This window comes from Trachinotus anak, unplaced genomic scaffold (assembly GCF_046630095.1).
Source record: "Trachinotus anak isolate AG129_WGS33_773 ecotype Australia unplaced genomic scaffold, CSIRO_AGI_Tana_v1 ptg000018l, whole genome shotgun sequence".
NCBI lineage: Eukaryota > Metazoa > Chordata > Actinopteri > Carangiformes > Carangidae > Trachinotus > Trachinotus anak.
The window spans coordinates 1,524,508-1,552,448 of NW_027273869.1; the positions used below are offsets into that span (position 1 = coordinate 1,524,508).

The 27,941-nt window shown below is 47.3% G+C and overlaps 2 protein-coding genes across 3 annotated transcripts; one reads left to right on the plus strand and one right to left on the minus strand.

The window, feature by feature from the left end:
• The first annotated feature begins 3,151 nt into the window (after positions 1-3,151).
• On the plus strand, positions 3,152-6,636 carry nopchap1 (NOP protein chaperone 1). Of its 2 annotated transcripts, none has more exons than XM_071502877.1 (4): positions 3,152-3,301; positions 4,030-4,104; positions 4,220-4,353; positions 4,748-6,636. In XM_071502877.1, the coding sequence occupies exons 1-4, from the start codon at positions 3,241-3,243 to the stop codon at positions 4,934-4,936; spliced, it is 459 nt and encodes a 152-aa protein (XP_071358978.1). In that variant the 5' UTR covers positions 3,152-3,240; the 3' UTR covers positions 4,937-6,636. The 2 variants fall into 2 exon arrangements, with proteins under 2 accessions (XP_071358978.1, XP_071358979.1); XM_071502878.1 differs by lacking the exon at positions 4,748-6,636 and adding an exon at positions 4,528-4,739.
• Positions 6,637-7,091: 455 nt separating this feature from the next.
• aldh1l2 (aldehyde dehydrogenase 1 family, member L2) lies at positions 7,092-27,861 on the minus strand. Its single transcript, XM_071502875.1, has 23 exons — positions 27,640-27,861; positions 25,975-26,119; positions 21,507-21,741; positions 19,313-19,478; positions 18,992-19,093; positions 17,985-18,074; positions 17,455-17,589; positions 17,101-17,226; positions 16,930-17,021; positions 15,451-15,598; positions 15,182-15,301; positions 14,950-15,077; positions 13,817-13,967; positions 13,642-13,712; positions 13,446-13,551; positions 12,922-13,009; positions 11,896-11,989; positions 11,713-11,812; positions 10,483-10,581; positions 9,442-9,607; positions 8,730-8,835; positions 8,442-8,641; positions 7,092-8,346 (listed from the first exon to the last, which is right to left on the minus strand). Exons 1-23 carry the CDS (start codon positions 27,685-27,687, stop codon positions 8,291-8,293), a joined length of 2,772 nt encoding a protein of 923 aa, XP_071358976.1. The 5' UTR covers positions 27,688-27,861; the 3' UTR covers positions 7,092-8,290.
• Between the last annotated feature and the right edge of the window lie 80 nt (positions 27,862-27,941).

Consider the following 27,941-nt stretch of genomic DNA (forward strand, 5'->3'; position numbering starts at 1 on the left):
TCTAGTTTAACCACACAGTACACAGACAGATACTACCTCCGAATCGAGAACAGACCATTCATGGCAACAGCTGATTGTGATCCTCTTCATATAACAGTTAAAGGTAAGAAAGTTTTGTTATTTTAAATACAGTGAAATCAGAACATGCCAAACTTTGTCTTTAACTCTTGATGAAGGGACGTCTCACGTACGTGGAGAAATATTTTGACTCCCTCATGTTTCTCCTCGGTGACTGAAAACATGTGCATGAAGTCCCCCCTTTCCCCCCTCCCCTGGAGCAAATTGTCTTAAGTCATTGTGTTTATATATGCTTATGTTGCTGAGGTTTTGGATGAAATGTGGTTCAGATGTTCATGTTCCCCTCAGGATGAACTGAATAACTGCTCATCTCTTTGAATCTTTGAACTTTGAACTTTGAATCTAGCGCCACCATCAGGTGTTTACTGCTAATTAGCAAATGTTAGCAGGCTAACACCCTAAACATTACACCTGCTTAACCTCAGCTGTCGTTGTTGCATGTTAGCATGCTGACATTAGTACAGAGCTCACAGAGCAGCCTCACAGAGCAGAGTCGACTCTTTCTTCACTGTACATCGTGTGTTTGACTTTACACCACAGATTCCCACTCCCTGTCCACACTCCCCTCCTAAACTCACCTGGAACCTCCAGCAAGACCCTGGCAACAAAATAGAGGAGAACACAGATGGAACCTTAACTAAAATCCAGGAGACCATCAAACTGACCCAATTTACAGTTTCAGTTATATATATACATATATATATATATATATATGTATATATATATATATATATACCACTCTTAGCATAGAGACAAAGATAATAAGAAGAAATATTTTCTTTGCCATTTTCAGGTTTATTCCTTGTCATTTTAATGTGGATGATATCAAGTCATTAGTTTAAGATATTTGAACAACCAACTGGTTTCCAATAGCAACAAGATCAAATAAGTAGAATCTATGATGATGTCATAGTGATATCATAGATTGTACTGATCAAAAGTTAGGTCTGAGTGGACCAGTGATTATAACAGTCCCACATGTAGTTGAGACACAGATTTTATTAGACAACAGAAGAAGACAACAGGTTCAAACCTTCAAACATGGAAGACGCTGAACCTAAACTAGATTTTTATCTGAGCTGCCTGGAAGAACAGGTGAAGTGTGAGCTTCAGGACAGTAAAGCCACACTCACTCAGAGCAGAACTGAGGGGAGAGTCCTCCTCGAAATCCATGAGGATTCTCTGGTCAATCTCCTCCAGCAGCTCCGACTGAAACATGGCAACAGCTGGGGCCAGGAGAAAGAGCAGATGAAGAGGGAGATATGTTGCCTGAAGGCCCTGCTGGACGAGGCTCAGGCTAAACATGTCTCCTCTTCATAGAGTGATACTGAGGTTCTGCAACACCAGCTGAAGAAGAGCAAGAACATTTTGCAGAGAGTCAAGAACGACCTCGAGCAGCAGACCTCCGACAACAGGGACCTTCAGCTCAAACTGGAGGCCCTGCAGACAGAAGGAGGCCCTGCAGACAGAGAAGGAGGCCCTGCAGACAGAGAAGGAGGCTCTGCAGACAGAAGGAGGCCCTGCAGACAGAGAAGGAGGCTCTGCAGACAGAGAAGGAGGCTCTGCAGACAGAGAAGGAGGCTCTGCAGACAGAAGGAGGCCCTGCAGACAGAGAAGGAGGCCCTGCAGACAGAGAAGGAGGCTCTGCAGACAGAGAAGGAGGCCCTGCAGACAGAGAAGGAGGCTCTGCAGACAGAGAAGGAGGCTCTGCAGACAGAGAAGGAGGCTCTGCAGACAGAAGGAGGCCCTGCAGACAGAGAAGGAGGCTCTGCAGACAGAGAAGGAGGCCCTGCAGACAGAGAAGGAGGCCCTGCAGACAGAGAAGGAGGCCCTGCAGACAGAGAAGGAGGCCCTGCAGACAGAAGGAGGCCCTGCAGACAGAGAAGGAGGCCCTGCAGACAGAGAAGGAGGCCCTGCAGACAGAGAAGGAGGCTCTGCAGACAGAAGGAGGCCCTGCAGACAGAGAAGGAGGCTCTGCAGACAGAGAAGGAGGCTCTGCAGACAGAGAAGGAGGCCCTGCAAGAAGAGGTCTAGGCAATGACGTTGGAGCTCCAGGTTGAAAAGCAGTTGTGCACAGTGTCTGAATCCAACCTGGAGACCACCACTCACTCTGTGAAGCTGTAGCTCTTCAATAAAGAGGCTGCAGAGCTGGAGGCTCGCTCAAAAGCATTAGATCTTGCATTTGAGAGAGTTCAAACTGAGCAGCACCAGAAGAGCCTGGACAACATGAAGGCTGCTCTTTTGAAAGAGGATGACAACACAAAGAAGTCTGCAGAAAGATCTCAGGCTTCACAAAGAGCCCTGCTGGAAGAACTGAGAGCAGAGACCAGCAAGTATAGAGCTGCCCTCAAAAAGACAGGATCAGTTGGAGAGGGAGAGACTCTGCTTCCCGCAAAAAGAAGAAAACAACCACCTCTGACTATCTCCAATGGCAACAGGAGAAAACTTTCCTCAAAGAAGAGAATGTCCACCTCAAGGAGACTCTGAAGACCGAAGGAAGGAGACTGAAGAAGAAGGGGGACCAACAAGAGGACCCCCCTGCTGGAGGACTTGGAGAAGTCCAGAGCTCTCCATGTGGCTCAGCTTGACCACGGCACAAATGAGCTCGTGGCTGCTGTGAAGGAGTTCGACCTGCAGCTGGAGGAGGATCGTCTCAAGTGCCCTCCTTCAGTTCACAGACGAGCTGATGAAGACTCTGCAGGAGAAGGACCAGGAGAGGGAGAGGATGGAGACCTGCATGAAGGCCCGGCTGGAAGAGCTGGAGAGAAAGGTCCCAAAAAAGAAGAAGTGGTACAGAAGGTTCTACTAAACCAGCTCCACAACTCACGTTTGTTCATGTACTTGTGAGGACCAGGTGAAGGGTTCTGAACCCTCAAACAGCTTTTGGAGAAAAGGCTGTGTGAGGGTTCAGAAACACCGACTCACCTGATGATGGGCAGAACTGTGATTATCATCTGTCTTTGAAATCCACAGACAAAACTAGGATCTCTCACAAAGCCTCAGCCTCCATGTTGGATGCATGTATAACTTCGAACAGTAGAGGGCGCTGTGTCCGCTCGGGTCCGGGTGTTTCCGGGTGTTTCCGGGTGTTTCCGACCTCTCACCCGGATGTTGTTCCCTCCAGTTGCATGTGCGTGAGCACGGAGCCTCGTCGCCACAGAAATGGAGCTGAACTCGGGGAAGGGGAGCTCTCCGGCCCTGCTGTCCTGTGGAGACGGAGCAGGTCTGTATCCGTTTGGATCTGTCACGGACACACTGAGTGGGACCGAGCTCAGCTGTTTCCACGCTCATTACTCCGTCATATTCACGCGAGCGTGGGTTCACCAGCCCCACCACAGCCGTGGAAAACCGTGACGCTTTAATTTAGTCTAGCGTCAAGGACAAACGCTGAATGTTAGAAATAAAATAGAAATGTTATACATGACATTGTAAAACAATGTCATGAGGAGTGTCAGAAAGCTCCCCAGGAGCGCCCTCCTGAGGTCTCGTTCATGCTCAGAGCACTGACGTGTTCCTCTGTTCCCATACTACGTCATATATACCATCTGCTCTCACGTCAGCACAGCCCTGAAAATCTGGCTAAAGTCATAGGAAAGTGATTCACACACACACACACACACACACACACACACTCACTCACTCACTCTCACACACACACTCACACACACTCTAGATCTCAAACCACTTCCCTTCAGTGTGGAAATGCTTCCACTGGGTATTGTGTATTGTTGTGTGCATCTCCACATCATGGTGAGTGAGGGAAACCTGAACGACTTTCAGGCTTAGACCTCTGATAAAGGAATTGTGGGTAAAGCCTTTGACAGAGGGAAGTTCCTTGTGATTTGTCAAACTTTAAACCTCAGTGGGTGACTTGGTGCGTCCTGTCTGAGCTCTGTCTGCACGTGAATTTTACTGGGTTTGCTGAGATGAACCTGTGTGTTGTGCTGCCAGGTTTCAGCGAGAAGCTTCTCCTCAAGCCGAGGGCTGGCAGACCCCCCCAGACTGAGAGGGTCCCCAGGAGCAGTGGTGAGACCCAGCACCCCCTCAGTTGCCTGACATGTTGTCGTCAGTTTGCTCTTTCACATCATTCACTTGCAGGAGAGGCAGGAACAGTGCTGAGTGTGTTTTTGTCGTGTGTCAGTGTTGGAGCGGCTGCAGAACTTCCTGCCTCAGATGGCCGAGGCCAACGAGAAGCTGAAGCTGCAGATGGAGGGGGCTCCCGCGGGACGCTTCGACATAGAGGACGTGGAGGAGGCTCAGAGGGTCATAGAGATGGTGAGTGTCGGTCTGCTGATGATGCTCCACCTAGAATCCTCCAGACAGCAACTTCAATTCAAACATATGACAAGCTTTTTTTATTTATTTATTTTTTTTATGAACCAGTTACACAAGATTCTCTAGATGTTGGTTGTAAGATCAGAGACTGTTTTTACTTTCCCTCTAAACCAGTTTGATGGGTGTGGTCTGACTCTGCTGCTGCCTCGTGTCACATTCACTGACTGCTCCATCGTGCTCATCTCAACAACAACAGTAGAACCAACCCACAAGATGCCCTGACTACACCAGGGACCTCACTGTGAAGAGCTACTGGCTGCTTCCCTCCCACCCACAGGAGTGTACTTTGTTGTTTGTAGTGTGATGTGACTGAGTTGTGTTTTGTTCCTCTCAGGACGTAGCTCTGGTGGAGCTCAGCGGGTCAGACAGCGCCTCAGAAGACGCAGGAGATTCGTCGAGCTGCGAGGAGGAATCGGACTCTGAGGATGAGTGTGAGGTCACAGAGCAGAACCTGAAACTGCCTGGAGACAGAGGCAAGAAGAAGAAGGTGAACATCCAGGTGGTGGAGCAGCAGGAGCAGTAGCCGGGTCACCTGCTCACACTCCTCCCGAGGTGATGTGGGTAAAACTGTTCAAAGACAAAAACTCTGCCTCAGGTGTCACAAGATTTCAAACTGACTCCACGGACACAGAGGCGGGAAACAGAAAGCTCCTGCTCGGAGGCAGACCTGACTTGTCGCCATGGCAGCGACAGTAAATGTTATTTTGAATGGATCGAGGTCGTAGCTGTGAAAGTGCCTTCGGAGCCAGAGCTGTTATTACCTCACCTGTGTGGCCATCAGCTGATCATGTGACCTCAGGCGTCACGCTGTGGATCACCTGGATTTCATCAGTGTCCTCTGACAAACTGTTCGTCTCGAATTAGGCTCATCGTGGGTGTTGTAGAGGGAGGTGGGTCACCGGAGGGGGGGTGTGAGTATACCACAACCAAAGTCACACCTGTGCACAGATGCATCAGATTCATTCATTCTGAAATTAGCTTCACACGCTGGCCTCTTATATGAACCCAGTGTATTTACACACCGTGGTCTGTGGTTGAGCTGGTGTTCTGCTCAGCGTCAGACTCCACTCAGTGGCCCCCTCATCAGGTCCAGGCTGCCAGGGACTCAACAAGGTGCTGGAGAGAGACTGTGAACCATTGTGTGGTCAGTGATATCATCATGCTGGAGGGAGCTGGTAGAACATGGTGGACCGTGGCCAAAGAGGACCACACGTGGTCAGCAACAATCCTGAGACCGGCCACAGCACGTAAACCAGGCTCAGCTGGACTAACATGTGCCAAGAAAATATTCCCCTCACCATTACACCAGCTGCAGCAGCAGACCTCTGACCTATGACCTCTGAGCTGAGGTCCTCTTCTGCCGTGACCATCCACCTCATGCTTCGCCCTGTTGTTGCTTCATCTCTTCTCTTCCAATGATGTGTCACTGGCTCGTTTTCAGCTCAGTGAGGACACAGCTCTTCTTTCTGTCCCTGTATTAACTTCCAAAGTGAAGCTGGTTCTCAGTGATGGCTGAGTGATGGCCCGTTCCCATTGGCTGTTCATCTTTTAAAAAGATTTGGTGAAAACGTTTTCTGTGACATCATCAGGGGATGTTACAGTGGATCCACAACAGCACAACAACTTTATGGACAAACTTTAGTTACTTTCCTCAGAAGAGAGCTTTTCCTGCTTCATGTAGAGATCACATGTACTTCCACTTCCTCCTCTAATCACATCATGATGAAAAAAAAGAATATAATTTTGCTGATGACAGGAGATGAGTGGGATGACTGATTACATTTGAACAGGGTCATTAAGCTAACCTTCCCAGCACGGCGTGGCTGTAGCCCAGGTTAGCCTGACATGCTAATGACAGTAAACACTGATCGACCCTCACTCTGCTGCTCCGGTGTGCTCGGTGGTGAAATCCCTGTCGTCTGTGCAGCTTCTGTTTCCTCAAGTATTTGTACGAAATCCAAGTTCACTGTTAATGTATCTACAGTGAATGTACTTCACCATGTATGGTATTAATTATAATAATACATGTAGAGTTATACAGCCAACAGTGACCGAGAGCAGCGTGTTGTTGCACATATTATCCTTACACCAAGGTCTCTGACTGGCTTCAGTGATGTCCCTCACTGTGGATGAGTGAATGTTAATGATGCACACTCAATATGAAAATATTAACACTGTTGTTTTTACTCACTGTTGCTGAAATAAAAGATTTGTCTAACTACACTAAAGGCTTCTTTCTTTCCTATCTGTTTAAACCTGTGTTCATCCCTCCACCCGACAGGTGTGGCAGGTCCAGATGTGGTTCCACAGCAGGATTACTGCACAGGTGAGCAATAAAAGGCCACTTAAAAATGTGCAGTTTTATTTTGAAAAGACACTTATTAGACACTGGACTGTGGTTTTTGATCCATGACCCCTCTCCCCAAGACAGCTGCACAGTAATCCTGCTGTGTAACCACACCTGGACCTGCCACACCTGTCAGGTGGAGGGATGATCACCAACAGGTTTAAAGACGTGTGAAGCAGAGCTGAGGGAAATTCTCTCTCTCTCTCTCTCTCTCTCTGTGCAGACAAAATCTTCGATCTTTTATTTCAGCTCATTAAAATGGGAGTGAAACAACAGAGTTGTGTTCGTATTTTGTTCAGTATGTTTTCCACTTATCAGCAGTATTGCAGAGTAAAACTCAAACCAGACTTTATTGACCGCTGCGGCATCACAGGCTGAAGAAAGACTTTATTGAGGGGACAGCTCTCACCTCTTGTAGCCCTTTGCTGCCTTCACTGACAATGTGGGACAAAAAGAAAACTCATTTCACAACTCCTTCACATTAGTGATGCATAGAAACATCTAGCTGGTCTTTAGAGAAAATAATAATAGTGTTACAACATGTAGTCTTCCTCTGACTGACAAATACAACGTCAAAAAATATATCAGTTTCTTTTTCCCTCCTTTGTTTAAAAAAATTTACAAAAAAAAGTCAAATTTGACGAATGGAAGAGAGAGAATGTGTAAAGTGAGGATGTGGGAGGAGACAGCTGCAGGGACATGGTGTGTGGTGATGGAGATAAGATACCTGTGACTCCCCACAGCTTCATGTAGTGACCAGTAAATACTGTAAGTGCTTTCCACCTGTACAGGTGCACCGATATATATTTATAGCAAATGTAAAACCGACCTCCAGGGTTTTAACCTCTGCCCTGGCTGCAGTGATGCTGAGGTGTTCTCCCAGGTGTGTCACCACACTCTGACATCACAGGTGCATTAAAACACTGCTCTGGTGTTAAGTTACTCTTAACTCAAGATCCACTTCCTGGCTTTTCCACAACCCAAAGCTTCCACACACACCTGTCACCATGATGACACTCGTGCACTGATCAGTCTGTGAACTAACTTCGTCTGTTCTCTGCTCGACAACCTGAAGAGTAACCAAAGAGACAGTAAAGGAGTGGTGAAGGCAGCATCACAGGCCACCGAGGAAGGAATGACCTTATCTGATTTTCAATTTTTCTAAAGATTTGTTTGATATGATTTGAAATCTGTGAGTGTGTTTTAACACAAAACACACGTCTGTGGAACCGAAACCTTGACAATCGAGTCAGAAGCAGCTCAGCCTCCGTCAGGGGAAGCCAGGTCCAGCTCAGGGTTTATGTGTAAATATCCAGACAGGTAGAAGCCACACGTCCCTTGTCCACGATGTGAAGAAAAGACAGGGCACATTGTCCAAACTGTGACCCACATAAGACCTGCGCTCTCCTATCATTCATACAGTACACACACTCACACACACAGACACACACTGTCCAGAAGCAACGCTGAAAGAAGCTGGATGTCCGAGCGAAGCACACGGGTGAGTCCCTTCCTGTTCCCAGGTGAGTCTCAGTACTCTACAGTCACTGCTTTGGTCTTGAGGTATTCCATGAGAGCGTCCTCCCCTGTGGATGAGACGGAGACAAACCATGTCAGTCAGATGATGATGATGATGGTATTGATGATGCTCAGAGGCGTCCACCTCCCTGTCACTACTCACCGAGGTCTTTGCCGAAGCCTGACTGCTTGAAGCCTCCAAAAGGTGAAGCCACGTCGGTCTTGTTGTAGGTGTTGACGAACACGGTTCCGGCCTCCAGCCGCTCGCTCACGTACATGGCCTTGTTGATGTCGCGGGTGAACACGCCGGACGCCAGGCCGTACTCCGTGTCGTTGGCTCTCTGCAGCACGCCGTCCACATCGCTGTGGTTTGGACGAAGAAGACAGAGGGCACCGGTCAGGGACTGTGATACGACAGCAGCACGGCTACACGCTCTTTTTAGTGACTTACCCATCTTTGAATTTGGACACCACCATGACGGGGCCAAAGGACTCCTCTTTGGCGATGAACATGTGGTCCTCCACGTCAGTGAACACAGTGGGCTCCATGAAGTAGCCTGAGGGAAGGTGACCATGCAGACGGTTCAGACGGTATAATTCAGGTATGATTTAAAGACGTCAGGTATCCTGACTCGTTTTAGCACCACACTGAGGCTGCTCGGGTTCATGTGCACAATCCACAGACTGGCCTGAAGCTGAGTCCATATTAATAAAAAACATTATTAATATATATATATATATATATATATATATATATATATTATTCAACTTTAAACAACAACTGGGTGAATTTCAGCCCTGGACTCTGGGACAGACCCACATCCTGAGTGGCAGAGGGGGTCCAGGTTTTGACGGTTCACCGGCTCACTCGTGCTCCAGCAGGGAATTTTATTCACTAATGTTTCAGTTTTTACATTTTTCAGTTAATTTTAGAATTTAAAATGAATGTTTTTTTAGATGCTACAAACCAAACACTACAAAAAAATCCTTCAAATAAACATAAATCATTTATACATTCTGTAGATATGAAAGCTAATAGTTACATTTGTAGATAAATCAGCAACAAACAACAAACAAAATAACACAAACACAATGAACACCACCTGCCACCACATGTACGACACAGATCTGAGAATGGCCCCAGGTGGATGTGTGTGCTCTACCTGGCCTGTCCACCTGTCTGCCCCCGTACACCAGTGTGGCCCCCTCCTTCACCCCGATGTCGCAGTACTCCAGCAGCTTGTCCAGGTGGGCTTTGTGGTTCTGGGGGCCGTGGTCTGTGGAGCGATCCAGAGGGTCCCCGATCTTCATCCTCTTGATCTCCTCCACCTGAGACAGAGAGGGAGGAGACATGGCTCTTTGTGGTTGCATTATGGGAAATGTAGGCGTGTGTTTGGAGCTTGAACCACAGTAGAGACTCACAGTTAGAATATCTCGGCCTCTGTTGCTCCAGATTGGACTCTGTGTTCGTATCTGTCTCTAATTAATCCCACAGCTGTTTACGATAAACAATAACACCCTCAGACCCACAGTGTGTACTACAGCGTGTACTACAGCGTGTACTACAGCGTGTACGACAGCGTGTACGACAGCATGTACTACAGCGTGTACTACAGCGTTTACTACAGCGTGTACTACAGTGTGTACTACAGCGTGTACTACAGCGTTTACTACAGCGTGTACTACAGCGTTTACTACAGTGTGTACTACAGTGTTTACTACAGTGTGTACGACAGTGTGTACGACAGTGTGTACGACAGTGTGTACGACAGCGTGTACTACAGCGTGTACTACAGCGTGTACTACAGTGTTTACTACAGCGTGTACTACAGCGTGTACTACAGCATGTACGACAGCGTGTACTACAGCGTGTACTACAGCGTGTACTACAGCGTGTACTACAGCGTTTACTACAGTGTGTACTACAGTGTGTACTACAGCGTGTACTACAGCGTGTACTACAGTGTTTACTACAGTGTGTACTACAGTGTGTACTACAGTGTTTACTACAGTGTGTACTACAGCGTGTACTACAGTGTGTACTACAGTGTTTACTACAGTGTGTACTACAGCGTGTACTACAGTGTGTACTACAGTGTGTACGACTGTGTATGACAGTGTGTACTACAGTGTGTACAACAGTGTGTACTACAGCGTGTACGACCGTGTGTATGACAGTGTGAGGAGGGAGGTGTCTCACTCACCACTCGGCTGATGAAGTCATCGTGTATCGACTCCTCCACAAACAGACGTCCAGCAGCGATGCAGTTCTCACCTTTGTTGAAATACACAGAGCTCATGCCCTGTGGAGCAGCACGCACACACGCACACACACACACACACACACACAGAATTAACAGCATGGTATTTCATTCACAGTTTGTGGAGCTGCTGAAGACTGAGGTTCCTGTTGTGTCAGTTATTGAGGACCATGAGCCACAACCTCCAGCCTCATCAGAATCTGATGCTCAACAACGTGTAAACACAAACAGCAAATGGATCTAAAATCTATAACTCTACTGTAACTGTACACAGTACACAGTTCAGTCTGTCACTCACACATGCATACAGCACTTCTTTACTCTGCCTCCTCTATCACAGTCACAGTCACACACCGACAACACGTCAGGGGAGTTTAACGACGCTTCAACATGATTCATGAACAACCTGCTCCACCTCCTGAGCCACAACACACACACACACACATATGCCTCTTCTACAAAGCATTGCCTATTTCATTGTCTTTCAGTCCAACTGACACCATCCGTGCATTCATCCATCCATCCATCCATCCAGCTACCAGACACCAGTTAGTTAAGAATGCAGAGTCAGGAGACTTCACACAGCTGATGAAAACACTTGTCTAACCTGATGCTCTTTCCTTTTTATTCTTCTGCTATGTCTTCACAACGTCACTGGACTCATCAAACAGACCTGAGCTCCTTGCCCTGACCTGTATGGTTCAGACTGAATCTCCTCAGAACCTGAAGCTGATCCAGTGACATTCCAGGATCAGGACCACACCTGAACCACACCTCCTCCAGCAGCCCCACCTCATCTTTCAGACACACCCTGCTGACGGTGCGCTCCTTGCTAATGAATATATTCTTATTCAGACATGTCTGCAGTGAGGGTTTAACTGTCATCAGTGACTGATCAGTTATTCTGCAGATGAACTGATTGGTCTGTAAAATGTCAGAAAACAGTGAGAAATGTCCATTTTCTGTCCAAAGCCAGTTTAAATATAAAACCGAGAGAAACAGCTGAGAGCACAAACTGATGGAACCTTGGATTAATGAATATTTCACTGCTGGAGACGCAGTTTCTCTCAGCTGGCTCATTTATGAATGAATGAACTTGTTTCAGGACTAATGTGGTGTAAAACAATCTGTCCCAGCCCCACACAACCCCAGCTTCCCCCCTCCCTGTCTCACCATGCGAACAGCCTTGTCCATGTCACAGTCGCCGAAGATGATGAGCGGCGACTTCCCTCCCAGCTCCAGAGAAACCTTCTTCAGGTTGCTGAGCGCGCAGCTGTTGACAGGAAGTCACAGAGAAAGAGCGTGAATCATCGCCACACGTCTCAGCCTATGAGCAGTGAGTTTGTGGGCTCATACCTCTTCATGATCTGTTTGCCAATCGGCGTGGAGCCGGTGAAGCCCAGCTTGCGGATGTCTGGGTGGTCGGACAGGCGCTGTCCCACCATGCCACCTGGAGGAGGGACAGGGATGGGGAGGGGGGGTGTTAGTGTCACAAACTAAGATCTAAGTCAGTGTCAAACAACATCCACCAGACTTCAGAGAGAAAACTTCAAATCCACATGAAATGATCCAGTTCTGCTCTTGGAGACTGAATGTGGTCCTCCATGGTCCAGGACCTGTCCCTCCGTCAGGCTCACTGCAAATCGCCTCAGTACGTTTTACTTCTCACTCTGTCTGTGTCTCTGAGCCCATTGGTTCCTCCTGCAGATGTAAATCTTCACAAACACCTCACAAATATAAGGACTGAGTTTTAAAAAGGCTCTGGAATGAACTGAAGCAGCTGCTCAGTTTTTACAAAAACAAGCAGGAGGAAACTGAGCATTTGTTGAGGACTATTTTCAGTGGCGGATGAATCCACATTTGCGACTCTGGTGAGCATTTGCAGCAGAAGGATGGTGTGTGTGTGTGTGTGTGTGTGTGTGTGTGTGTGTGTGTGTGTGTGTGTGTGTGGGACTGAGTCTAAATAAACAACAGTGTGTGTTCATGATGACTCAGAGCTATTTATACAAAATTAAGTAGAATTTATTAATAATTATGTGCAGCAGAATTTGACCTTCTCATCTATGTTTTTTTCATGTAAAACATAGTTTTACATTTTTAGAGAGAGGGTGGCAGTTTTAGCTCTATGAGCCTGACGGAAGAGAAAATCATTCTTTTCTGACTGAACTCATAACGTCCAGAATAATAACCTGTGATCAGCTGTAAGCAGACTTTCTTTTATGTTGTTGAAAGGCACTGGAGTAAGCCTGTACTGCATTTGCTTAACTTCTCGTGGTTTCTAGTGTCTCTTAACCTCATGACCTCAGGGACAAAATGAGATGTGGTGAGGAAAAGGGACTTTGTTTTTTTATAAGATGTAGATGCAGCATTTGTGTTCATTACCTGAGCCTGGCAAAATGTTGATGACTCCTTTGGGGATGCCAGCTTTGACAGACAGCTCAGCGAACTTCAGCGCCGTCAGTGGCGTCACCTGTAAATATGAGGAAAGGTTCATGAAACGCTGAAGCTGGGCTGGGTGGAGCTAAACTATAGGATGAGGAGGGGGGTATGTATGTGACAAAAACCCAGAGGCACCAAATTCATCATTTCAGGCTCTGAGTCTCTCTTCTGATTGACTGACCGTTTTCTGATGGATCCAATAAAAATATAGCAGATTTCAGGTAAACTCTCAGAGAAATCAAATCCTGCAAGGTTGGATGGTGGGTCCAGGTGGGCGGGGCTTGGGGCCGGCTGAGGGCGGTGACTGCTTTGTTGTGACATCACAAAGTTCCAGAAGTCCTGACAGCTGGTTTTAAGGCTCAGTTTCTGAATACAGGCTGTGTGCATTTCTCTGAGGACTGAGGCTTTGATGCTTTCACAGTATTAATATAGAACCTAGACCTGTGTACTGTTTACTGTGGACTCACCTGTGCAGGTTTGAGCACGAGTGTGTTTCCAGCTGCGAGGCAGGCAGCACTCTTCCACGCCAACATCATGAGAGGGTAGTTCCATGGGATGACGATGGCACACACACTGTGAGAGAAAACACACACAGCTCTGCCTTCAAGAAACAAACACACAGCCTACTGAGCACAAAGGTGTGGTAGAGGCAGGTGGCGTTACCCCAGAGGTTCTTTCTTAGTGAAGGTAAGGTTGCGGTTGGGCCTGGCCTGGTTGATAGGGATCGTCTTGCCCTGAAACCAACAACAGCATGAGTCTCTATGATTATAATCACTGATGATTATAATACACACAAGCTGGACATTATAAAGCTGACGTCTGTTGAGCATGAACCTACCTGGATCTTGTCACACCAGCCAGCGAAGTAGCGGAAGGTCTGGATGGACATGCCTACGTGGGTCTTGAGGGCCAGCGTGTACACAGCCCCTGAGTCGATGGACTCGATGGTGGCCAGCTCCTCCTGGTGTTCTTCCATCAGATCTGCAAGCCTGGAGGGAGGGGGGGGGGTCAAAGGTCACAGTGTGAGGGTGACCTTAGAAATTAATGTGGCATAAACCTTAAGGAGAGATGAGGAAGTATGATGTCACCATGCATTCAGTGAGTTACACTGTGAGCTACAACTGAGCCTCAGTTTAACCTGTTTTCATTTTTACATACAGTCAAACAGCAGCTGAATCGGCTGTGATCCGCTGTAATCAGCTGAATCAGCTGTTATCAGTCGTGATCAGCTGTAATCAGCTGAATCGGCTGTGATCGGCTGTGATCAGCTGAATCGGCTGTGATTGGCTGTGATCGGCTGTGATCCGCTGTAATCAGCTGAATCAGCTGTTATCAGTCGTGATCAGCTGTAATCAGCTGAATCGGCTGTGATCGGCTGTGATCAGCTGAATCGGCTGTGATTGGCTGTGATCGGCTGTGATCAGCTGAATCGGCTGTGATCAGCTGAATCGGCTGTGATCGGCTGTGATCGGCTGTGATCGGCTGTGATCAGCTGTGATCGGCTGAATCAGCTGTGATCAGCTGAATCGGCTGTGATCGGCTGTGATCGGCTGTAATCAGCTGTGATCCGCTGAATCAGCTGTGATCAGCTGTAATCAGCTGAATCAGCTGTTGTTCACAGTATATCACAATGTTCAAACAACTGTCACTGGATCATTGGAAACAGGAGGATTCTGAAGGAAGTTCTGAAAGTATGAGGACAGGTTTCACTCCTCTAACTGGATTAATGGACATTAGAGATGATGACATCATCAGAGAGAGAGTGAAAATGTGTCTTCAGATTTGAACTCCTTGAGTGTGTCACAGTGTCACTGCTGACTGTGTTAGTTACACCAAACATCAGTAACTAACTTCCCGTGTTTTTAGAACAATGGCAGGGTCACCCAGTATCTGTACCTCACCTCTCTCCCTCTGCTTCTACCCTTGGTGGTCATGTCACCCCACTGCCGTCCTCTAGGTGGAGCTACTCACCTGTAAAGCAGACTTCCTCTGTCTCTTGGGTTCATCCTGCCCCAGGGGCCGTTATCATAGGCTTCTTTGGCAGCCGCCACCGCCCGGTCCACATCGCCCACCGAGGCGTAGGACACTTTGCAGATCACCTGGGTGAAAGCAGGTGATGGTCACACACAGTCCACATGTGCACTGAGCTGTTCTTCAGAGGCTTCTGCATGTGTGTGTACACGGTGCAGGTGTGATCACTCACAGATCCGTCAGTGGGGTTGATGGTGTCGTAGCTCTTCCCATTTTCTGCATCCTCAAACTTGCCATTGACGAAGCACTGGTACGGCATCTTCACTGTCATGTTGTTCACTTCTTTGGTTGCCTGGAAACAATGATTATAATAAAACACAAGACATACACGGTGTAGATGACCCTTCTGTTTGAAACAGGGACCGGTCACTTCAGATTTGCTGCTGCCTCACTTCCTGTCGAAGGCTAAATGACTCAACAGCAGCTGGTGCTCAGACTCACATAGTCGATGACCAGCTCCTCCTCCTGGTCCTCTCCCCTCAGCTTGCGGACGAACATCTGGATGAAGTCCTGGAAGGTGGTGGACATGTACACGTCCTCGTTCTGCAGCTGCACCCCAGCACATTTCTGCTTCACCTCCTCCACCAGCCTGCACACAGACACACCAACACTTCAGCAGCTTACACTGACACTGGTCTCTCTTTATTTAACAGCAGCTTCTCTCACCTGACATGAACTGTCAACACATAAGCTACTTCTCTCTGAGCTCCTGGTCTCCTCAGCTGTTGGGTAAATTCATTCAAGTCTGAACCCTCAATGTCAGTCAGTCAGTTCAGAGCAGAACTAAGAGCTGTTACAGGACTGAACCAGTTTCTGACAGTGACTTCTGAAGAACTTAAAGCTCCATCCAGTCTAAAGGTAGATGTCCATGTGTTTGTGATCATAAAGCAGGTCTAGGTTCTATATTAATACTGTGAAAGCATCAAAGCCTCAGTCCACAGAGAAATGCACACAGCCTGTATTCAGAAACTGAGCCTTAAAACCAGCCGTCAGGACTTCTGGAACTTTGTGATGTCACAACAAAGCAGTCACTGCCCTCAGCCATGCCCCAAGCCCCGCCCACCTGGACCCACCATCCAACCTTGCAGGATTTGGTTTCTCTGAGTGTTTACCTGAAATCTGCTATATTTTTATTGGATCACTCAGAAATGAGACAGCCAATCAGAAGAGAGGCTCAGATCCTCTCTTCTGATTGGCTGACTGACCTGTTGTTACTACAGCTCCAGAGAGAAGTCTGAGATGGTTTTTGGTTCTCAAAACCACAAATATATCTAATGATGGAGATCAGCACTTTCACTGGAGAAGTTTAAACATGGACCTTTAACTTCACTGATTTGTCCAAATGCTTCTGACATTCTTCTTGTATAAAATTCTTGATAGTCATCTAATTGTTTTTTGGTTATTGTTATTGTTTAGTTGTGTGTCCTCAGCTCAACAGCACCGGACATTTACACACTAGTGAAAACCAGGTCTCACACTGCAATAATTTCATTAAACCTGAGAAATGCTCCTCAGAGTGGACTCAGAAAATAATCCAAATGACTTTGTTTTCATTAGTTTCTATTATAGTGTGGGTTCCACCTCGTGTTACTGCCTTTTGGCTACATTTTAAAAACATACAGAGAGTGAAGGTTGGCCTCTTGCTATTGTACTAAAGATACACAAATCTAATAGTCAAACAATATTTGATTGTAGACAACATAATCACAAATAGACAGGGGAGGGATACTGATCACAAAGTGTCATGTAGATTGTATATTATTAATAAAAAGCTCATCAGTGTTAGTTTCAGGAGATACAGATCACAGATGGTTTATAAATGAGAGAATCTTCACTTGACACTTGTCTCATACGAAATAAGGACTTGTTTCCATTTCTGGTGTAAAATAAATCATAAAAATATCATATAAAATCTCTCACCTCACCACATCCATGGAGGCAGCGCCGGACTTGAAGAAGTCTGTGTTGTCCTCGATGGCGGGGACGTTGCTGAGGATGCCCTTCCAGATGTTCTGTGATGGAACAAAAGCTTGTTTACAGTTAATTCATTCAAACCGAGAGCCACACAGCAGGTCAGACAGAACCACTGACCCTGATCTCCTCTGCCATCTTCTTCTCATCGTCCGTCAGCTCCACACTGGCACTCTCCCCAGAGGAGAAGTATTTGGAGGCAGGGATCATCTTCCCGTCCTCAAACTGCAGGTTCTTCACCAGCAGCTGTGGACCAGACGCAGAGTGGATGAAGCAACAAGACAGGAGGAGGCAGGCCGACACACACTGTGTTTGAATTCAACCTGCAGCCAACAGAGGCAGTGCACACACACACACACACACACACACACACACACACACACACACACACACACACACACACACACACACACACACACACACACACGTCATCCTTGTTTGCTCTCAGTATTTGTTCTGTAGTACGACACTCACAGCTTTCCCATCAGTTCCGTGCAGGACAAGCCCGTTCTTGGTGACCAGGCCGGGCTGGGATGCCCCCTCGATCTCCAGGGGCTGACCAGCCGGTACCACCCCCCCTAACATGGATGAGCCATACAGGGTCACAGGCTGAGAACGAACACATAGAGGCATTAAGACCTGATGGTTTGTTTTGTCATTTATCTGCACAGTCAAACTTTGACAGGACACCAAGCTGGCTGGGACTCTGTTCAGGTGTTTTTAAGATCTTCAAATGCCACTTTTATAAAACATAATGTGCGATTTTTTTCATTCTTGAGTAATAAAAGGATTTGTTGATATCACACCAACTCAAATTTTAAAGTCTACAACTTTATTCAAGACACTTTAACTCCCAAAAGTGATTTTTTAATCTTCCACCTTGTTCAAGGTGCTGACTATCAGCTCAACCCAAAAATACCACCTTTAAAACCCTGTGTCAGTGTGACCCTGCAGCAGACTGCTGCTGTGTGTATTTTCTTTGCTTTGAGTTCCAGGAAACGCACCTGACCATCAATGACAGTCCAGGCCCCGGGGACTTTGTCATGGCCGCGGATCCAGTTGTGGATGGCCTCAGCTGGCTGAACCAGGTTGACCTGTGGGACAGGAAGAAGCCAGAGTCAATATGTTGGCAAACAGACTAATTTTCAGAGCAGCTCTCCTAAACTTCTGAGAAGGAGAGGGGAGTCCAACAGCTGGCTGCGACACGAGGAAACACGCTGGTGGAAAATAATCCTCTGCACTAAGAATAGCACATTTGGACACAGAGACAGCAACGTGGCTGCAAGTGACAAACCAGAGAGAGCTCAGACCAGCCCCGCCTCAGCCTCTCTGCTGGGTCGATACGTATTTGGCTCTGAGCGACAGTAAGTTTCCACGCAGCTCATGAATGAAGGTGCTGTTGAGCTGAGCAGCTGCTTTAGGCAGCAGAAACCGAGCTGTGTGCCTCTGTGTTTCACTCAGACTCCTGAAGCCTGTGACTCCACGACAGACTGAGACCAGCTTCATGTGCTGTAGTTCTGAATGAACAGTTCACTCTTTAAAACTGTGCACCAAGTAAAACACCTACAGTTATTTCACAGGAAACTACATTTTCTCCAACATAAATAAAGATGTTTCTGTCTCACAGCGTCACCCTCTCCCTCTCCTCTCCGTTCACTCAGCTCTCTGTGCTGGACCATCAGCCACCCTGGGACCTCTCTCTCTCCTCCGGCTGTCGGTGCCTCAGTCCAGATGTTCTGGATCTGGATCTTCGGCCTCGTCCCTGTCTCTCTCTCCCTCTGTGTGTTTGTGTAGTTTGTCCTGTCTGCAGGTCTTCATGGTGGAGAGGAGGTCTGGTTGCTCAGGTGTGTTTGTCTGCACCTTGACTTGACCTTAAGGCCCTCACATTTGAATTTGGATGTGCTTTAGTGATGAATATCACCCAACAACGCTGCAACCGGTCGAGCAGCCTAAAGCCTGAATCAGCAACATCTCGTGCTACAGTACCTGCCGTCGAGGACGGGGCTCTCACCTTGGCGTTGGACTTCTTCTGAATGCCTTCGTAGCTGGCTCCTTCCTCTGTCTGGGGAATTCGAGGGGCCTTTCCATCAGCGATGAGCTGCACCGACTCCACCTGCACCAGGACACAGTGTGAGAGAGTGACGTGTCGGCTGGAGTCTGAAAATCTAATGCTGAGGGTTTGGGTAGAGAGGGCACAGACTGGGAACTGAGCATTGTGGGAAAGATCATGAAGGTCTTGTTTCCTTAATGGATTAATGAATTGGAAATATATTCAAATTCAAATGTCTTTATGCTGTCGCTGTGCTCCTGACTGGAACTCTCATGTGGTTACCATGGCCTTGATGCCCTCTGGGAAGAGGAAACGGTTGTAGAGTGTGTCCACGGTGTCGTTGGGCTCCACAGCACACTCCCTCTGCAGCAGGATCGGTCCGGTGTCCAGTCCATCGTCAGCCCAGAACACTGTGAAGCCAGCTTTCTTATCGCCATGGATCAGGGTCCTGGACACACACACACACACACACACACACACTGTAATAGTCTTGGAGCTGTGCCATGACACAGTTATTTAGAGCAGGTAGAGGACGTAAAGTCAACCATAAACCCAACCAAACGGAGCAGGATCAGATAGGGACGTGATAAGAGACTAAGACTGATAAGACTGAGACAAACAAGCTGTCTACTGTAGGTTCTCATCGGGCACCCGAACATGTCCATGTATTCACTCTAAGGCCCATGGCGAGCCACTTCAGTATGGGTCAGTCTGACTGGATTCATATTATAGATAGTTTATTCATTCAAGCCAGAAACACTGTCAGCTGAGAGTGAGCTGCACAACCACCGACTGAAGCCACTCACACGGAGGCTCCGCCCCTGACAGGAGCACTGACCTATGATGAGACAGATCCATTTTACCAGTCTGCTTGATAGCAAATAAATCCGGCCAATACTGGGGCCCAGTATACGCCCATTCCATCGTTATCTATACCTACACTATATCATATAGTCTCCTCTATTATCTTTATTCATATGGGGTCACGGGGGCCTGGAGCCAATCCCAGCTGACACTGGGCGAGGGCAGGGTTCACTCAGGACAGGTCTCCAGTCTATCACAGGACTGACACTTAGAGACAAACAACCATTCACACTCACATACACACCTACAGGCAGTTTAGAGTCACCAGTGAACCTGGAGTTGGAACCCAGAACCTTCCTGCTGTAAGGCGACAGTGCTAACCACTGCATCACCGTGCCACCCCTGTACACCCAAATCTGGCACATATAAAGCATGACTGACAGATGCCACTTCCACATCTGGACCAACTCTAACACAAACACAGAGAATCGTCCGACTGTCAGTCAGTACTGGAGGATAATGTGTGTGTGTGTGTGTGTGTGTGTGACGTTGCTCCCTGCAGTTATGTGTCTGTGTCCTCTGTGAACAGAGTCAATCATGTGAGTTTACGCAGGTTTAAAAAAACCACAGGTGCTAATTTAGGTTACAGTTACAATTATGTGAAAGTGTAAATACTGTCGTCAACAGACAGGCATGACCTTCGACCTGACCCAAAATGTCCAGCCATTCCTTCAGATGACTTTAAATAACAGTTTTCAGTAGCTTTAATGCCCCCCCCCCCCGCCAATGGGGGCAAAAGTAGCAGGGGTTCAAACCCTCTGAAGAAAAAACAGAACAAGCTGTGTTTCAACAGTTGGAAACAAACTGCAGATTTCAGAGAGATAGGCAGGGCGGAGGACAGAAACCAGCAGCAGGGCCTGATAAGAAAACCAGTTTGCCGGAGAACAACTGTGAGGTCCACTGTGCCTGAGCCACAGAGACCCACTCAGGAGGTCTGCACTCAAACCAGTCACCAGTGCTCAGAGCAGCACGGACCAACAACAGCCACAACCCAAAAACCAATGAGCAAAGCCGAGGAGATTACAAACTGAAGGTGTGGACATTCAGAGGGCAGAGAGGGCAATGCATTGTGGGAAATGTAGGATCCAGCAGTTTGAGGATGTCAGGAGGTTAAAGTGAGTTAAAATTGAAGCTTCTGCTGCGTCTGTTTAAAACATGTCTTTCTTGATTCCTCCAGCTTCAGGGAAGTAAAATACTAAATCCTTTAATCCCATGATTCAATTCACCAGGTGCGTTCACAACATGATTCAGCCATGACTCACTGAGAGAAACACATTCTGATATGATACACCCTGTCTCCTGCTCCCACTGTATGTCAGTCTATAACCACACACCAGGCTTGTCTCAGGCGCCACATTAAGTACCCGAGGTCACGTGACCAATGAAGACAAATCAGCTTCAAAGATCTGGTCTGACATCACTCCGCCCCCCCTACCTCCTTACCACCCACCACCCACTTAAACTGTAGTGACATCAGAGATGGTACAGTACATATGAATAGTCTACATTAGAGTGGTATGACCCTGTGCTGTCAGATCCCTGGCATCACCCAAACCTGTTTTTAACCCCTCATCATACCAGCACTCTTCCACTAAGGCCCCCCCCCCCTCACCAGTTGATGGCCGAGGCTCCTCTGTGCAGGGGCAGGATGGAGGGGTGGTAGATGATGGAGCCGTGCTTGGGGTTGTCGATGATGTTCATGGGGATAAACTGGGAGCAAAAGGGCATGACGTTGAGCTCGGCGCCCACTGCCTTGTAGGCCTCCACCACCTCTGGGATCGGTTTCCCCTTGACCCGCCACCGTGGAAACTTAAATACCGGTGTGCCTTCTTTCTCCGCTGCCACCGCTGACAGAGAAAAGGAGAGTTTATCAGCAGAGTTTCAAATCACCATATGGACCACATCACAGGCTATTTGCAGGCCTGCCTAGAGTCTAGTATCAGCTGGTTTCGGTCTAGTGTCAGCTGGTTTCAGCTGGTTTTGGTCTAGTATCAGCTGGTTTCAGTCTAGTGTCAGCTGGTTTCAGTCTAGTGTCAGTTGGTTTCAGCTGGTTTCAGTCTAGTGTCAGTTGGTTTCAGCTGGTTTCAGTCTAGTGTCAGCTGGTTTCAGTCTAGTGTCAGCTGTTTTCAGCTGGTTTTGGTATTATTAGCTGGTTCTGGTCTAGTATCAGCTGGTTTCAACTGGTTTCAGCTGGTTTCAGTCTAGTTTAAGTCTAGTATCAGTCAGCTGCTGTGCAGTCAGCCTGGACAGTCGTGTCTGTGGAGGGAAACCCCAACCTTGCTCAGTACTGGTGGCTCTCTTCTACACAGAACAGCTAAGGTTTGTTGGTAGAATTGTACTGATGAACTCAGGCCTTAACTTAGAACTGTCATTGGCAAGTGACAGTGCAGAAGAATTTCCAATGTCTGTTTGCTTCATAGATTTCATATTAGTATCATTCAAAACCTTCAAAACATAATACAAGCAGTTAACTGACCAAACACCATAATAAATGGTTGCTAATAATAATAATAACAATAAATGAATGTGGATTACACAGCACAATCTCCACATGTCCTTTTATGAACTCTTTAATAACTTGTGACTGATGTCAGGCCGACAGTGTCGGCTACAGCTGGAGAGGACGAACAAAACACTAATGAGAGCCCGAAACAGAAACTGATTTAAAGTAAAAGAAGAAATTGAAGTAAAGCAGATTTCGGGTAAACAGGTTGGATGGTGGGTCTGGGTGGCCAAGTGTTTTGTTGTGACATCACAAAGTTCCAGAAGTCCTGACAGCTGGTTTTAAGGCTCAGTTTCTGAATACAGGCTGTGTGCATTTCTCTGTGGACTGAGGCTTTGATACTTTCACAGTATTAATATAGAACCTAGACCTGCTTTATAATCACAAACACATGGACATCTACCTTTAGACTGGATGGTGCCTTGTTTGTGTGGCTGAGTGTGAGGGTGTTCCAGGATATGACCTTTGACAGTCAGGTCCAGAGGAGCCAAATGAGCATTACAGATTCCACAAAGTCCATGCATGTGTACTGACTGTCCTCTCTCTCTCTCTGTGCGTCTTGGTCACTCTTCTATTCTAGTCCTTTTCCTGTGTCTTTAAATGCAACTAACACAGAGAGTTGTGAAAACGATCATGTGGACAAACACAGGGAATAAAAAGTTCTCTCTGAAGGGTCATTTAGAGAGAGCTGCATGTGGCAGCCTCAGTCACTTCAACCTGGGTCAGATAAGATTTCACTCCAGTTAGAACTGGTGCCTAACTGCTACACCTACACAAACAGCCATAACAAACCTGAACCAGCTGCATCCAGATCAGTCCTACAGATAGCCTGCTACACTGCAGTATGTCACTGAGGTCGCAGGGCACCAACAGTGGCCCCACGCTAACCCACAGGTACATGTAAGATAGAACATGTAAACACAGGGACTTCATTAATATTTTATAAATATTGGTTTTATATCAAAACGTTTTTATTCTGATCATTTTAACTTCATTTGAACAGTTTAGGTATTAAGTAATTCATTTTAGAAAACTATAATCTTTTCAATAAAGTCTACAGTCCATCTTCAGAGTGCAAACATACTGCAACAGTAAATGTGCACTTTGAATATTTTCCCTGAGCTGTTGAAACAAAAGAATCTAAAATCAAGTGGATTCAGACACAGCAGGACAATGTTGTTGACTAGTGACAGTGCCAGGAGAAACAGTTGCTGCTGCAAATACTCAGAGGAAAGAGGATGACATGCAGAGGTCAAGAGGCTGACAGCTGATGACGTTGATTCCTGGAAAGATTGCATCATACCAAAGAGCAGAATCACCTCAGAGCTGCATCTCCAGGCCGCACAGGGCCTCTCCCCTGCACACACAATGGAGCCACTATCCCGCAGCTAACACGGGATAATGGCCGGTCTTTGTCCAGGAACTCTGTCGAGTCAACACACATCTACCTCAGGCACAGCACAGGCCTCCACTGACCCAGAGAGAGGACACGTGATCGTCAGAGGCCGTCACATCTGACATTTTCTGACCTCATATTTTTGTATAAAACAAAATATATAAAAATATTTGATCCGTCTTATTTTACAATAAGAAAAGACAAATTCTGCTCCAATATACACAGCAGGGGACTATGTTTTTGAAAAAAAGCACTGTTGTCTAATAATTGGCCTCTAATATCTCCAGGTCTCAGGAGGATTTGTAGTTCAAAATGTTTATGTGGAAGATGAATAAAAAGTGATGTGACTCTCCTAAACACTTGACAACTGAGCATCCTCACCTTGTCTTGCTCTCTCGTTCTGATCCTCTCCATCATCACCTGTGCTGGACTCTGAGACCACATCAGATTTACCTCGTCTCATCAGTAACATGAACTATTGCTTTTTACCTGATCAGGTGATGTCAGAGTGGGACTGGAAACAGATTCAGCCCTGGAACTATGAGGAGGGGGGGTCAGTAAGGGTTATCACATACTGTGACTGGCCAGTGCCCGAGCGCTACATGCTCTGATGAGTGCCCCAAATGACAGGCACACAGGGGGGGCAGTAAAGATGGAAGAAGAAGTATGGACGACGTCTGTGCTAGTGGTCGATTGAAGTGGAATCAGCCGATGCCACTAAAACACTTCTGCAGACACACATTATAAAAATCTCCTCAGTCCTTTCAAACTGTTCAAACTGTTAAAACCATGACTGGCTGGTGTCATATCCATATTATCCTATAATGTATAGATTCAAATAACAACATTATACATTGGCCGTCAGCTGCATGCTCTTTGAAAATCAGCATCAGTCATTGAATAACCTGTTTCACTCTGTGTTGTTTCTCCTCCTCACAAACTCCTGAGCCACATCTGCTGCTGACAACATGACACTGATGGGATGCAACAGTAATTGAGGAACCTTCTTCAGACTCAGACATGCTGAGATACAACTGAAGCAATATTCACATGTTTGAAGAATCACGAAATATCAGGGCACTGCCACCTGACACCCTCCTACTGCAGGGAGGAAACAGAGGCTCTTATTTATTAAACTGCAGCTGTTTCCTCCTCCTCTGCAGTTTCAGCAGCAGCTTTCTGCACTGTGCTGATTACTGCTACACCACATCAATGTAAGGCTGCAGCTACAGTTACCAATGACAGAAATTAGAATCCGAATCTGTTTTCCACTGAGAGAAGAATTATATTCAGTCAACTCTGTATTCTGTTATTACAGTTTTGTTAACTAGTTCTACATTTGCACCAGAGAGGAAATCATTACACTTTGTTGTTGATCACTTTCTTTAAACTTCCTCCAGACGTGTGTTAAACTCAGTAGAATCCTCTGCTCTGATTCATATTTAGTTGAACATGTTTTCATAGAAACTGGTCTGAAGCTCATCTACTCTGACGTCCTGACTGAGACACCTGGATCAGGCCTTGGCCCCGCCCACCACCTGCTGGCTCCAGGTGTCCAGGTGAAAGAGCAGAGAGTATGAAGATGTTAGAGGAGGAAACATCAGAGAGACTCAGCCTCATGTTGGAGCCTCAGTCAGACCCAGACTCAGATGAGGAGTCTGTTGAGACCAGAATCAGAGACTAGCAGACGGATCAGAACAGTTAGCGTAGTTAGCATCTTTTATTAGTTTATGTCGTTTGTTAGCTTGTAACTGGCAGTGGCTGACACAGTGTTAGCAGTTGTACTAATGCTAACTCTGGCTCTCTGTACTGACAAGATTTCAGGTGTATTTTACTTGACTCAAGCTGATTCTCACCACAGGAACTTGGGGCTCGCACATGTGTGACTTAACTCCAACCTCTGATAACCAGTAGTCACTTAAATCTGTAAAAATTGTTTGATTTGAAGAATCAGCTATGCATGAATCCAGAATCCACTGCAGCTCGTTCTGCTCTGGTCTGTAAGCATGAGGGTGTGAGACCATGTCACAGAGTAAATCAGATGAACCAGTCCTCAGTGACCCATCAGTGCTAAGACCTCAGTGAGGGACCAGGAAGACGTGGAGGTGCACACAGTCTCAGTCTCACTTCAGGCAGAAAGACCACAGAACCAAAAGACAGAAGGAATGAGCGTTAACTCACCGAGGGGGTCAGCCTTGCCATCCTTGTCCGGGACAGTGAACACACCCACTACTCTGTGACCCTGCTTCCTCAGGTTGCTGTACACCTCCTGGCCAAACAGGCTCTGGCCAATTATGGCAAGTTTGAGCTTATTCTGGTAATAAAGCTGTAACAAGAGGAAAAAAACACATTAGTTTCAGTCACACTCATCTGCTCTGAGACTCCTCACATGTTGCCATAGTGTACACACAGCCCTGCTCAGCAGGAAGAGGTCTGACCTCCCATCAGCTCCACTCTGAAGATGTTATGTAACCAGAGGAGAGGCGGTCTTAATGGCAGGAGAATGCCTTTAGCACCAGCAGCCTGAGGGGCCCACAAAACACAACTCTTAAAGGGCCACTCCAGAAATTTTACACTGCACTAACAATGGTCAAAATTAAAGCAGCAGAGGCAGAGACATCTTGACTTTAGTCCCATATATGAGTCAAGCTCCAAAAACACTGGATCCCACTTTTCCCATAATGCAACTCAGTAGTGCCGCCAATGCTGGTAAATGACCAGGGGTGTTGTTTATAACAGCTGCATACACACAAATCTGACCCATGTGTAGGAACACTGTGAGGTGGTGAGGTGGTGACCTGAAGCCAGGGTGCAGTTCATACATTTGACATGTTACTTATAGATCCCCTTGTAAACAGTTAAACCATCATGTTAATTGTGCACAAGTTCCTCTCAATATTTCACCAGCGCTGTCTCACCTATAAAAACTTAAAGTGACACTGGGCCTAACAACTATTCTGATTATCGACTGTCCCACAGACGTGAATGTGACATCCTTCTTTTCTGAATCTGACCATCAGCCCAAAACTCAAAGTTATTACATCTTAATGTCATTTACAAAGATTGAAAGCAGAGAAAAACAAATTAAGACACTAGTTAGTGATTAATCTTCTAGTCTAATTATGACGTAATTGACGTAATTGAGCAATCTTCTTTCCATTTTCTTTGAATTCTTGTAGTTTTCTTTGAATTTTCACACCGTTTCACCGAGTACAACAGGATGAGCTGAGCGGGGGTGGGGCTGAGGATGGGGGGCTGGTGGTCAGTAAATCTTTTCCACTGGTCAAAGCCTGACAGACACTCACAGAGTGACAGCACATGTGTGAGGGACGGGGGTCTCAGCTTTCCCCAGCGCACATGAACGCTCCTGTCAAAACGCGTGAGGCACCGTCTCTGGCTTGCACTGCCTTTTGCAACGTGCTTCATGATGCATTCAAAGACATTCATCCACAGCAGCCTCCCACTGTAACACGGCTCCCACAGCTGTGACCCTGCACATTGTCCACACGCCGCTGTGCCGTGGTCGCCTGCAGCCCCGCAGGATCCGCACTAAGCCGCTGACGGTCTCCAGTGCGGGGCTCCTCTGCTGATGCAACCCCCTCCACAGCGTGTACAGTAAAGGCCAGTGGGGGGGACGTGGCACCCTGGCACTGGTACTGGTCTCCATCGCGCACTGGTTTTGATAGCAGTAACTTATGAAGAGCTGGAAATGAAGCGACTGACTGAGCCGCAGTCAGGCCGCCCGGCTCCGTCCTCACGTCCGCACCAGTGACCGTGTCGGTGCAGCGGAGGAGTCGGAGCCACTGCACCGGCTCTGCAGCGAAGCTACAAGCGCTAAATACTCACGGAAGAGGTGGAGAATCTCCGTAAGACCTGATGCGCCGTCCACATCATGATGGCGAAGCTTGAGGATAAAAACGGATTAAGAATAAAAAGCAACCGGGACGCTGCAGGATGTCGGCGCTGCCGCTCTCACTCACCTGCCCCTGTGCGTGTGTGTGTGAGTGAGTGTGCGTGTGTGTGACCGTGACCGGAGTCGGAGGCAGAGCCGTGTCTGGACTCGCCACAGCCAGCTTATACCCGACGGCCGCAGACACGTCGAGCCGCGCCGCCACTGTGCGTGCGCGCTCCCGCCGCTAGCGCGCGGC

Excerpts from the sequence above, each read along its gene's own strand:
- nopchap1 (XM_071502877.1), top strand. The coding sequence starts at position 3,241 with ATGGAGCTGAACTCGGGGAAGGGGAGCTCTCCGGCCCTGCTGTCCTGT. Across the intron at positions 4,105-4,219 it reads GAGGGTCCCCAGGAGCAGTG|TGTTGGAGCGGCTGCAGAAC; the intron begins GTGAGACCCAGC and ends GTCGTGTGTCAG. Across the intron at positions 4,354-4,747 it reads CTCAGAGGGTCATAGAGATG|GACGTAGCTCTGGTGGAGCT; the intron begins GTGAGTGTCGGT and ends TGTTCCTCTCAG.
- aldh1l2 (XM_071502875.1), bottom strand. The coding sequence starts at position 27,687 with ATGATGTGGACGGCGCATCAGGTCTTACGGAGATTCTCCACCTCTTCC. Across the intron at positions 19,094-19,312 it reads CAGAGGGCATCAAGGCCATG|GTGGAGTCGGTGCAGCTCAT; the intron begins GTAACCACATGA and ends GTCCTGGTGCAG. Across the intron at positions 9,608-10,482 it reads ATGACTTCATCAGCCGAGTG|GTGGAGGAGATCAAGAGGAT; the intron begins GTGAGTGAGACA and ends TCTCTGTCTCAG.